Source organism: Centrocercus urophasianus, unplaced genomic scaffold, assembly GCF_019232065.1.
Source record: "Centrocercus urophasianus isolate 14NV4802_14NV808 unplaced genomic scaffold, USGS_Curo_1.0 seq_10, whole genome shotgun sequence".
Lineage (NCBI taxonomy): Eukaryota > Metazoa > Chordata > Aves > Galliformes > Phasianidae > Centrocercus > Centrocercus urophasianus.
The window spans coordinates 47,035,488-47,047,932 of NW_024884142.1; the positions used below are offsets into that span (position 1 = coordinate 47,035,488).

At 39.2% G+C, this 12,445-nt stretch overlaps 2 protein-coding genes across 11 annotated transcripts in view; one reads left to right on the forward strand and one right to left on the reverse strand.

Annotated features, from left to right (window-relative positions):
• The window catches only part of AKAP7 (A-kinase anchoring protein 7), a 74,759-nt gene that overhangs the window by 25,274 nt on the left and 37,040 nt on the right, over nucleotides 1–12,445 (forward strand). For 7 of the 10 annotated variants that reach the window (XR_006168379.1, XM_042816247.1, XM_042816260.1 and 4 more), the window contains exon 7: nucleotides 7,746–7,890. Coding sequence is in view for 9 of the 10 variants with exons in the window: in XM_042816247.1 (XP_042672181.1) it covers nucleotides 7,746–7,890 (145 nt within the window). In the remaining variant the exon portion in view is untranslated. The other 3 variants (XM_042816299.1, XM_042816284.1, XM_042816291.1) reach the window with 3 other exon arrangements.
• Nucleotides 2,241–4,670, reverse strand: MSH5 (mutS homolog 5). The gene has a single exon (XM_042816237.1). It carries the CDS (start codon nucleotides 4,668–4,670, stop codon nucleotides 2,241–2,243), a length of 2,430 nt encoding a protein of 809 aa, XP_042672171.1.

The following is a 12,445-nucleotide window of genomic DNA, read 5'->3' on the forward strand; positions in this document are numbered from 1 at the left end:
CTCAGGTTAAAGAACCTTCTTAACTGCTCAGAAGTGGAGAAACTCATTCTTCACATTCAGCTTGACAATCCTGAAATCAAATGCGCCATGGAAAACTTCCCCAGATTAAGCAGGCACTGTGTGTCTTTGGGTGCCTTTGGACTGAGACAAAGGCAGATAATTTACTTGCACGTGCCTAGTTGTTTTCACAGCTGACTTGGATGGTAAGAATACTGGGTTAGTATCATTATCTTCTGAACAAAGAACATCTGAAACACAGTGAAAGAAGTAACTGAGTTTTGCACTTAAAAATAACATTTCTATTCCTGTTTCCCTCACTATTCTGCTACGTTGATGTAGGTCAGTCACAACCCTCTGTTTTTCATTCATCTGCTATTTATTTCAGGGAGTGTTGTGAGGCACACCTGATAAATGCTGTATAATAATCAGAGATCCTTTAGTACATATACTGCTGCCTGAACTGCAAATGTGATGAAATGGATTTTGTTAGTAGATGACTGGCAATTACACTGCTCAGATAGCATCTGCTTAACTAAAAAGCTGTATATCCTTAGTCTAGGCATAGGTTGACAAGAAAGTATTCCAAAAGTATAATTTAAGAATATTTGACATATGATATAACTCTATGCAGCACATGTTTAGAATGCAGTATGTATAATTAATAAAAGAGAATATATTTGTGAGAAAAATCTGTAAACAACACTTGTAAGTGTAGTACATGGCCTGTTCACTGCTGTCATTCAACTTCAGTGGTAATATCCCCAAGATGTTAGATATTATTTTGCAGGCAGTATTATTACACTGAAAATAGCAGCAAAAGTGCACAGTTTGGTCATTTACTCTTGTATTTTTAATGCAGTTTATGTTAAACTTTTGTCACTATCCTGGTTTCATTATAGATAACAAAAGTTTTTTATTTTGTAGTGTCATAAATGCACATCATAAAAGGAGGACATTCTGCACTGAGCCTGCACTGAACTGTCTCTAATTTCAGATCTTTTTGGTGGACACTCACGTTCACCTTCTTGCTGTCGTCAGTAAAACATACCAAACAGATAAAATGTTTAGTATCTATGTTAAGTATCTAAATGTTAGTAATTAGGAATATAACTTTTTTTTTTTTTTCTCATATAATTTTTTTCTCTTGAATTAGTGATAGTGGAATCTTGGCTTCCTGAAATCAAGTAGAGCTGAAGAGAGATCCAGTGTATCTGCTGATTCTCTCCAATTAGCAATACTGTTACAGACAATCAGTTATCTCATGTCTTTTCTGTCTTAGATAACTTAGATAAGGCACTTAATGCTCTTGCAGAGAAGTTTATTACTTCTGTGATAGTTACATATCATACCTCCTCTTTATTCACTTGTTCATGTATATGTGTTGCATACTCAGTGATCAAATGCTTGGTTCAGAGTTGATCCTTGGCACTGACAGAAGTGAAATGGATTCCTTTGCTCTGGTATTAAGTTGAATAGTTGAAAAAAATGCTGGTTTTTCCTGCCTTATATGCCTAGTATAGTTTACCATTTCCTGGACTTGTAATTTTGTTTTTGTACTCACAAAGCATAGTTATGTACTCTTACTCTGCAGGACCTTAAGAGAGTGATTATCGATAAAACCAAAGCGTTTCCCCTCTAGTTAGACCCCACTGATTCTGACTCCCATTCTTTTTATATCAGCTCTTGGAATCTCTCTGCCTTTATGGCCAGAAATGCAGCTTTATTAAATGTCACAGAGCTCATTAAATCCCTCTATATTTCCATTAAGCAGTGTCTACTTTAGTGGTTTGTACTGTAACAAAGTGATCTGTTGTTCTGGGAGTCCAAAGCACATACTTACATGTGATCCTTTGATGATGATCCCAAAATGACTGAAATGATTACTTCAACAAAACAATCAACACTTTGTTTTTATAGTGCCATGAGACCAGCAGAACTATTTTGATTTTTCTACAGTATTTTTTCAGTCTGAGAATCTAACAATAGGGGCTCAAAATGCACAATCCAACAGCTGGAAGAGGTTCTCTCCTCTTTCAAGTCTTCCTGCTTTCATATCATGCACCATACAGGGATATACAACTACCATACTGATTTTAAACAAGAATAAGAAATGACATACATTATAGACAATTTTTAAAAGTGTGTGAGGCATTAGGCATAGTCTTTATTGTTGAAATTACCAAGCCACCCTATCGAACGTGGCAGATACCTTGTAATATATGCTTTTAGACATAGTCATGCTATAGAATTGAGGCTGCAGAGGGCAATACCTCTTTATGCATGAACTCTTCTAAGTTCACATTAGGATCATCAAGGTCTAGGCTAAGAAACTTTTCAACAACAGCCTTGCATTTTTCCATCTGGTCTCCTTTTGAAGGATGATCAATACGTTTGATAGCTTTTCCATTGCGAATCAGTTCTGATACTTCCACTCCCCTTTCAATAATTTTGGCAGGCATTCCAGCTAGTGCAGCAATGTTGGCAGCATGACTAACAGTGGATACTCCTTGTTTGATCTGATAGAAAAACACCAATTCATCTCCATCTTGGTGAGTCTCCATGGTGAGGTATTCTAGAAGAGGTGTGTCAGGCAAAAGTTCCAGCTGCATTAAGCTGTGAAAATTAGTGGACACAAAGACCTGCGGACACTGGGTTCCTTGATTGATCCAGTACTTCAGCACAGCAGCCAGAAGGGCCAGGCCATCTAGTGTGTTGGTCCCTTTGCCAAACTCATCGATAAGTACCAATGACCTCTCTGTGGCATTGTTTACTGCTTTGGCAACCTGGTTAAGATCAATCATGAATGTGGAGAGTCCTACAGAAACTGATTCCCTAGTGTGGATTCTTGTGTAAATCCCATCAATTGCTCCGATCTCTGCCTCTGCTGCAGGCACATAACTGCCAATTAGACCCATAAATATTATAAGACCTACTTGCTTTAAGTAGACGCTCTTTCCAGATGAGTTGGGCCCAGTGATTATCTTTATTCGTCTGGTAGCCTCACCACTGTTCACAGGATTAGCCACAAATGTCTTTGCACATAGTTCCATCAGTGGATGTCTTCCGTCCTTGATGTGGAAGCCATGGCGCTGAGTAAAGCGTGGCCGGCAGTAGGAGTTCTCCCGAGCCATCACTGCCAAAGCCAACAGCACGTCCAGGTGTGCAGTGTACTCAATCACACTGTTAAGCACTTCAGACCTCTCCAAGATCTTTGCCTGCAGCTGGTGCATAATAAGTGTTTCTTGGTCTCTTATCTCACAGTGCAAGTCACCCAGCAGGCTGTCTAGCTCCTTAGTTCTAGCACTTCTGTAGTGCAGTTTATCCTCTGACAAGAACATGAAGTCCAAGCCTTCAATTTCAAAGTCATTTTTATCCACCATGCTCGGTAGCCGTGGAATGGAGAGAAGGAACCCAATCAAAGGAATGTAGATCACACAACAGGAAGGAATATGGTTGTCCAACGTTTCCAGTTCTTTCTGTGCCACTTCTGTAAGAAAGTCTGACAGACCCATTAGCCTTCGCTTCTTTTCATCAATGGTGGGATCCACATTGGGTCTAACAGTGAAGCGATTTTGTGAGATGCTGCCTTCAAAGTCCACCACTTTGCTGATAAGACTAGCAATGTATTGCAGATCATCAGTGAAGACGCGTGAAATAATCTGAAAGAGTTCAATACTATGGGGCAGAGAGCGACATGTGTCTCTAAGGCACAGTGCACTGCACACTGTCTTATAGAGTGCTTGCCAGTCACCAACTTTTGTATGGGATAGAGTCATTCTTTTTAGAATAAGAGGCACATTTTTTATATTCCTGAGGCAATCTTGAAGGGTAAGGACTGTTTCATGGTTCTGAGCCAACAGGAAGAAGTGGATAACATCCAGCCGTTTGTTTAGCTCTGTCAAGTTCCGAGTAGGTCGTGTAAGCCACAGCCTCAAAAGTTTTTCTCCCCGTTTGCATCTACAGCGATTTAAAATCCCATATAAACTGAATCCTTCTTTTAATCCACTAGAAAGTTTATACACAGAAGGATGGATATCACTTTTAAATATCTGTAGAACACTGTAAGTGTCTTGGTCTATATTCACAGTTTCTGACAGAACAAACTTTCTAAAGGCTAAAACAGGAACTGCAATACCGCTTTCTTCCAGTTCAACTCCAACCCTTCTCCTGTCGAGGTACTTAAGGAGCCCCCCTAATGCTCTTATCATGAGTGGGCACTCAAAAGGGATGACTGAGGACAAATAAAGAATTTTTTCTGTTGCAGTCATATGGGATGGGATAAATGGAAATTGTCTAGATAGAATTCGTTGCTTGCTGACTTCTAGGCCAAAATCTATGTTAGGAAACAGGACAATTTCTATTTTTCCTTTATCGCTATCACTGTCTGCTAGGTTGGTCAGGAAATTGGCAATATTCTGATCCTGTTTTGCACTTGTCACTATGCATTTAGGATGAACTTCCCCTGTCACTTTTTGCAGCAGCTCGAGGCCTTCACTATCAGGTGTGTCAGGCATGAAGTAAACCGAGCAATCTTCTGTATCATAGTAAGTAACTGCAAACTCCCCTGCATACCACAAGACAGACATATGTATGTCAGAACACTCTTGCTCCTCTTGTTCAGGCGCAAGCAGTGATGGCAAGGGGCAACTCGTGGCTGATGTGGCACTCATTCTACTGGAGAACAAAATCCCTGACTGGATGTGGTCCAGTGCAACCTGATGCAGGCTACTGCTTTGAGCCAGAGGGCAGATGGGTGATTGCCAGAGGTCCTTCCCAACCTCAGCAACTCAGGCCTACGCCCAGCATTTCTGTGAAGTGAACTGTGCAGCTTTACCACAAGTAAGCACAAATGCCCATAAATACAGCAGCGTACTTGTGCATATGTACGCACATACAAAATCAACTGCCCGCCCCACTGACCACAGTGCCTTGCAAAGACACAGCCACACGGACTGGTCAGCTGGGCCTCCCTGCTATTTATGCACCTGCTTCTTCACACAGTGCCAATTTCTGTGCCAGCAGATGAACGTTTGCTGTAGGGGTCAGCCAGTCTCCCTTACAGAAGCCACAGTAACAGCCACCTCTCTGCGTCCAGCTCCTCTCCTTACCCTCCACTCGTCCTCCTCGCCCACCGGTGAACAGCTCACTGCGGCTGTGTGAAGGCCGCGACTTCCACCTCAACCCCCTTCTTCCTTCCCTGGCTCCCGGCCTGTCAGGGAGGCACTGCGCCGGGGCCGAGCCGCTCCACCGGGTCCGCAGCGCCCCCTCTGGCCGCCGCGATGCCAGCCCGGCCCTCGGCAGGCGGCGGGCTCTGCTGCTGCGCTGTGGGCCCTTCGCACGGCCGCGTGCCCCGCAGGACTCCGCTCACTGCGGCGCTGCTTCAGAGGCCGGGTGTTTTCTTCCTCCCCACCCAGCACCCAAGTACAGCACGTCTTCGTAATCGAGCGTCTGTAGCTTTCCCATGTGGAAACAGCTCCTCTTCTCCACTGCTCCAGACACGTTGTATAAATGAGCCATGACCTTCCCATGCACCTGCACTGTTTCATCCTTTTGCCATCAGCACCTCATTGCAGCCATTGCAGGCAGGGCTCCATCAACTGCTCCAAGTCAGTACAAATATCATTCAGGTTTCCAAATATCTTCCAGGAATGTGTCAACAGCAAAACTCAATTCCTGACCATTTAGCATTTGATTCACTCACAACCAATCTGTTTTTGACACGCACCATCCCAGCCCCTTTTGAATGCTGTTTCTTATTGGAGCATGATGATCTCGATCTCTTCCCTGGATTCCTCCCTCATTTTCTTCACCGAATACTTGAGGCTTCACATTTTGACAAGCATTCTCCTGGCTGAAAAGGTCTTTCTTTAAATTACTGATGGAAGACTAAGCGTATTTCAAAGAACTGTCAGCCAGAGAACACAATTGATGATTTAGTTTCAAAGTAGGCTAGAATTCAAAATTATCTAAGAACTAATTCAGCCATAGAATATCATATTTTAAATAATGAGTGAGTTTGGAATGCACTTACACTTACAAGGAGATTGTGTACCTTAGATAGAAAACATCCACCACTAGATGTCATTATTTCAGAGATTAAGGAACTGGAAAGACATTTCTGACCTGGTTGAACAAGACTTACAATGATAGAACCGAATGTGTAGGTACTTACAGAAACAAGGTTCTTCTGAAGTGAACCTTTATTGAAGTAATAACTCAGTAGAAAGCCTTCGGTGAGCACATATTGCATGCGAGTAACTGTGAAAGGATCACAAGAAATGAGTATGTGCACTGCTTAGACAAATGGATGTTGTATAAAGGTATGTGGAAGGAGAGAGCATCTATCTGCCTTGGGGCATCTGGTGGAGGACCTTTTCAGTGTGGATGGAGATAATAAGAAAAGCAAGAAGCCAAAAGCAGTGGCATATGGAGACACAAGCCTGACTAACTTGATTAAGGAGACAGCAACAAGAGTTAAACCTAGTCAGTCACAGTGATTGCTATGAGTGTGCGGAGTGTGGGAATGCTTATTTCCATCAGATTGTCTAGTAGAAGGTCTTGTCAAGTGGGGTGATAAGGGGAAGAGAGAAGCCATAAATAAAATGTATAGAGACTCAAAGCTGTCAGGCAAATGTAATACAGGCAAAACCAAGAAAGAAACGTTGCCAATGACACTAATTGGTGGGCTGCTGGGAAAGTACAGGCAAAATAGGACATCGCAACTGTTGGTTTGTGTAAACCTTGAGGGTCCAGGATGTTAAAGGATGTTAAAGGTGAGACTACGAACTAATGGACGAACATACTGGGGAAGGGCATATTGGAGAAACAAAGGAGGGACAAAAAAGAGTGTAAAAAATCATGTAAAACAGCACTTGCTTGACCACTGAAAGCCGTCCTGTTTTATTAAATCGCCTCTTAACCAGCTGTCTGCGTAATCTTACTCCCAGTCCTGTGTGTGCTGCAGGGATAAGGGGCCAGCTACTGGGGGGACTGGTGTGTGTGAATTTCGAGTTAGGGCAGTGTGTGAGTTCCGCAGGCCTGCTGTGTCAGTGGCTGGAGCCAGTGGAGTCTCAGTGCCAGATGCTGGAGTGGGGTCTGTCTGCTGTCTGCCCTATCTGTGGGTACTGTTGCACCAGTGTCTTGCTGGGGCACTTTCAGTGTATGTCCTCTACACTTCTGCCTATGTCTGGGGATACGTGCTCAGCCTTCCTACCAGTGGCACCTGCACAGAGAACAGCAGCAAGTACGTCCATCATAGAGCCTGTGTCCCCACAGCGCCAATGTGTTAGGGAAAAAAAAAAAGGAAAAAAAAAAAAGTACGTATTTTCCATTTGATGACTTTGAGAACATAAAACTGCTCTTGACAAACATTTGAGATTTTTCTCTGTAATAACTTGCCTGGTGCTGATATGGAGAATAATTTACAGTTAAGTATTCCATGAAGACTCTTGCAAACCATTTGAAATTAAAGCACTTGCAGTGTTGTGTATGGTACATGACTGAAGAAGAATGAGTAGAAAGGAGGTTTAATGACATTTTTAATCCTTTGTTTAAGTTCTGCAGTAGATAACTGCGTAGCTGAAACAGAATATTTGGCATAGCATTGTTTCAGTACTCTTCTCTCATTTTGAAGCAAATTTCCATTCTAACAAAACCTCTGGTTAAAATGAAAACTATAGGCATTAAATGTGAAAGTTCAGTCTTCTAGCAGAACCTGTAATTGAACTTTATATTGATGTTTAAAGGTGAAAAAAATTGACTCAAGCCTTTATGAAGATTATAAAAGCCATTATTTTGGAAATGAAATCCTGCATCGCTTCGATCTTTGCTCTATGTTGAAAAAAAAGCAACCCAATGGCTATTACTACTGTGAGTCCTCTGTTTTTCTTGGTAAGTACATCTTCATTTTCCTCTTTTATCAGTGATGTCTATAATTTATCTACATGAAAAACTATTCTTTCTGCAGTGTATGTTAGGAATTTTTTGTAATAATATCCATGGAGTCTGACAGAAGTCTGTCCTTCAAGTCTTGGCATATAGGTATACTGTGTAGTGCTTCTTGATGACAGCTAAAGCTTGTGGTTAACTATCCATCCCCAGTCCTATTTCTTATTCTAAAATGAGTGAGAGCTCATCTCTCTTTTGACTACAAAGGCAGCATGTGTTGCCAAATTTGATTAGACACAGTAACTATGGATGATTAACAATAAGTGAAATATCTCTGGTATGGGAGAGATGTGACTTCACTTTTCATATATAAAGAGAATTTAAATGGTGTAACAGATTTAATAACTTGTCAGAGTATCATCAACACTACTGACGTACAGATACCTTGTGTAGAACGTTACAATGCCAGAAATTACATTTGTCTACTCCTGCTTTATTTGAAATTTCACTCAGTAGTTATTCTAGGCTTGACTTATAATTTTTGCCACAAATCATATATAGCTGGCGTTTCAGTTGGTATGCAAAGAAGGTCTATGCACTGAGAGTCTATGAGATAAAGGCTCTATCATAAACCCACTTAGTTCCCACTAGCTGATGGTAGAGCTTGGTTGAGACTGCTGTTAGTCATATTAAGAACATGAGTTAAAATAATCTTCAGTGGAATATTTAGAAAAATTTTAGGATATTTACTTAAATACAGTCAACCCTTTCAACCTAGGCATGTATTGAGTAATTTATTACCTTGAAAGACACCATTCCCACAGTTTGGAGATCTTTAATGGGATGACAGGCTAGTAGTCGTACAGCAAAATTAAAATTAATTGTAATTTTTTTCCCTTGCCTAATTAGGCAGGATCTTTATATGTGCTGTGTCAGATGTGAATCTTAAATGAGGTTTATAACAGGGAACAGTTCATGGTCACAGAAGGTCAACTTATGTTTTTTTCTTTGTACACCTTTGATTTTATATTTTGGGTCATGTCAATAGTAATGTGGTGGTGTTGGAAGACATGGGATACTGACATTCATGCCAAAAGCTCATTTGAAGATTTAATTTGGATTTTTCCTTTAGAAATAGAAATTCAGAAATGGAGCAAAACTTTGTTTTGCATGTTGTGAATGAGCAGTGGTTCCTTTTCAACAAGAATATGGACAGTCTTAAATGTTAATAAATTGGAGTCTTCACTTTGACATACTCAAGGAAAAAGAGAACATCTGTTCTTGTGTGGTTCCTCTAACAAGAAGAAAGAAATATAAAAAATCTTTTACAGGTGTCCTCAACAACAAAATGCTTACTTAAAGACTATGATAAACTAATTCTATGATAAACTATACATTGCAGCATTTTCCAGAGTTCTGGTAATAAGCAGAAATATTCTTGACAAAAATTGACCAGAGGGATATCAACAAGCATGTCAGTGGATATAACATTTCCAACTAAAAAGCATCCTAGCTTTATTAATGAAAATATCCATGACCAAGGAATGATGGAATCCTCAGAAAGAGAGAATAAAACGTACATTAGGGAAGTCTTTCAAGACCATTGTCATCCCTTCTAGCTCAATAGAAACACCTTCATTGTAGACAGTTTTAAAGGAAAGCCAGGACTTCATCTTTAAGGACTGAGAAATCTTAAAAAGAAGAAAAATTCTACTTATTCTGAAGATGCATCCTTAAAGACTGAAAAATCACAAAAAGATGGGAACTTTGCAAAGGTAGCGTGTCCATTCATCCTCAAATTCTGCACAATCCTTAAAGGCACTATGAGCAAAAAAATAAAATGAAAACTGCTGATACAGGCATCTTTTCTGTCTGAGCTGATTTCAGTGGAAAGCTACAACATTCTAAGGCTTGAAATGAACAGAAATACATGGGATTAATTCAATATACTCCATTTTTTTCCCTAGCAAATACTATTCTTTCATCATAAAAAAAACTACACTGAGCTTGTATGCCTCATCTGCTGTTTTTCACCTACTCTTCCACATCTGAAGTTGTTCATACTTAATGCTATGTCAAAACTAACTGTAGTGGAAAGACAATGGGTGTTTACGAGCAGTTATTACCATCTCTTTAAGTTTCTATTGTTCGGAGCAGATTTGCATAAACACTGCTACTAAAAGGCAGTGTTGTTTCCAGTACCCTATGTAGGGTGCAGGGGATAACTTGCTTTGTGCCTTGTGGTACCTTGTTTCCCTATTCTCCAACACTGATGGGGGAAGTGCTTACTGGTCCTCAGGTCTGTTTTGAGGAATTATTAAATACTTACACAGTACTTTCAGCGTGCCAGTCACTTTGCAGATGCTAAATATTATTTTGTGTTGATGGTTTTGTTTGCACTTAGGTCATCTTCATTGAAATTTACTGTTACAAAACAAATAGAAAGTACTGCCTATGGTACAGATTAAAAAAATATATATAGGATGGCTCTTTAAATTAGTGTCGACAATATTGCAAAATCCAGATCAATCAAAACCAAAATTAGATTTATTTAAACATTTCTCTTTCTCTCTTAATATATATATTTTTTACTTGTCTTATGGATGTTTTATAGCTATATCTATGTGTATATATATCGCTAATATCTGCACATATGTTTGCACATCCAATTAGGTACTTATATATATTCAAATACTTAGAAAAAGAGAAAGTAAAGATTATTTACCATGGAACAACATTTTTCATTTGGATTAAAGTAAAGCTCAACTATTCACAAACATACTTCAGAATGTTTTGGAATATGCATCTGATTAAGGAATATGGTAAATAGCTCATTATGGATCAAAGTATATTTGGTAGATATTGATGATATTATTTTGGAACATTTATTTAAATCTCTGTGCTTCTTGAACTTTTTGTGTTAGCAGCATTTGAGAATGCTAAAATGAGATAATCTTTCAGCTTTTGAGTGAGTCCCATTAAATGTTTTTTAACAACAGTCAATCAACTGATATTCAAAGCAAGAATCAGATGCCTCTTTGGCTGATTTGTGGTGTGATAATGCAAAAGAATTTATGGGAAGTGTAATTTTCACAGTCTGAACAGAATTCTCTGAATTGTTTTTATATGAGTACTACATCTGGCTTTCTCTAGCCGTCATATTTGGATAGAAGTTCTTCAATGACATAACATTAAGAAAATTGAGCTTTCTGATCCCCATTTTCCTCAGACCCTCAGAGGGTCAACACATCTTTCCAAAATGCATGCATCTTGTTTTTCTAGTTTTGTGTACATTCTAAAGGCAATAGTAGAGGAAAAACAGCTATATTTGAACAGAGTTTAAAGCCTTTATTGTTTAATTTCAGAGAAGGAGAAACTATTTTAATGAAATTTGAAAAACTCAATATTTTAAATATTTTTAAATGTTTTAAAAGATTATTTGAATAGGGGCTTTAGTAAACATAGCTGGCTACAGCATTCAAGTAAACATGAGAGGGAGTCAATGCAGTTCTATAAATACATCAGAAATAGAAAAAATTAAAAATTACTTATTACAGACAAGAGCTGTACCCAGCCCTAATTCTTTCTGCGTATGTGCACTCAAGCACAGGTTTTTCCTCAAAGTGCACAGAAAATACAAAGGCAGTATTTACTTTTTGCTACTTAGAGTTTGGCCAAATTTCAAGTTTACTCATCTAATAAGATGAAAAGATCTAAAAAAGGGTCAGATGTAATGCTAGAAGAGAAACACAAATCGATACACAATTAAGGGCTGCATACTGTCATTGCTATTGCTAAGAAATGCCACAACACAGACCAGCTTGGTAGCTGCACATTTTAAAAACATTTAAAAATAGAGGAAGCATTAAAGCTTGATATAGACAAAGACAGAGGTGGAACACCTGCTGAGATGTAACAGTATGCACAGCAGGTGAACAAGCATTGATGGTATGTTACAGAGAAACATCCAATATCTTTAGCATAGCCTATAGACACACGTACCAGACCTCTGCATCTGCATGCCAGCCCCTCAGGGTATGTATTCAGAAGTTAGAATTTGACATGACAGTGACAATGGGGTTGAAGCTTTATTCTCAAAGCAGAGATCTGTTTATTCTTTAAAGCAAATAAAACAGCAAGCCATCAAAAAGTGCTTCTTCAGACAACTCACTGTGACACCCATTGTATGTCACCTCAAATCTGAAAGAACAGTGAATGTTGGAACGAGGTGAGCTTCTCAATATGTACTCCCTTAGCTGAATGATGGGTCAGTTCTTTATGTCACGTTAGAGATGTTCAGTAGACCATCTGGCCATCAAAGTGATCATTATTAAATTTTCTTATGTTAAACATGACTTTGATGTTAAGTATCCTGCTTAAATATTTTTCAGGATCTATATATTAAGATTTCTGTAGACTTTTGTTTTAAAGAGAATGTATTTATTGTAATAAAAAATAAAATTGAATTATATATACATCAAAGGAAGCTTTCACATGCCAGGCTGTATTTGTGCTGTAAACTCTGGTAAGGTTCTCCTGAGTGGCTGCTAATAAGGTT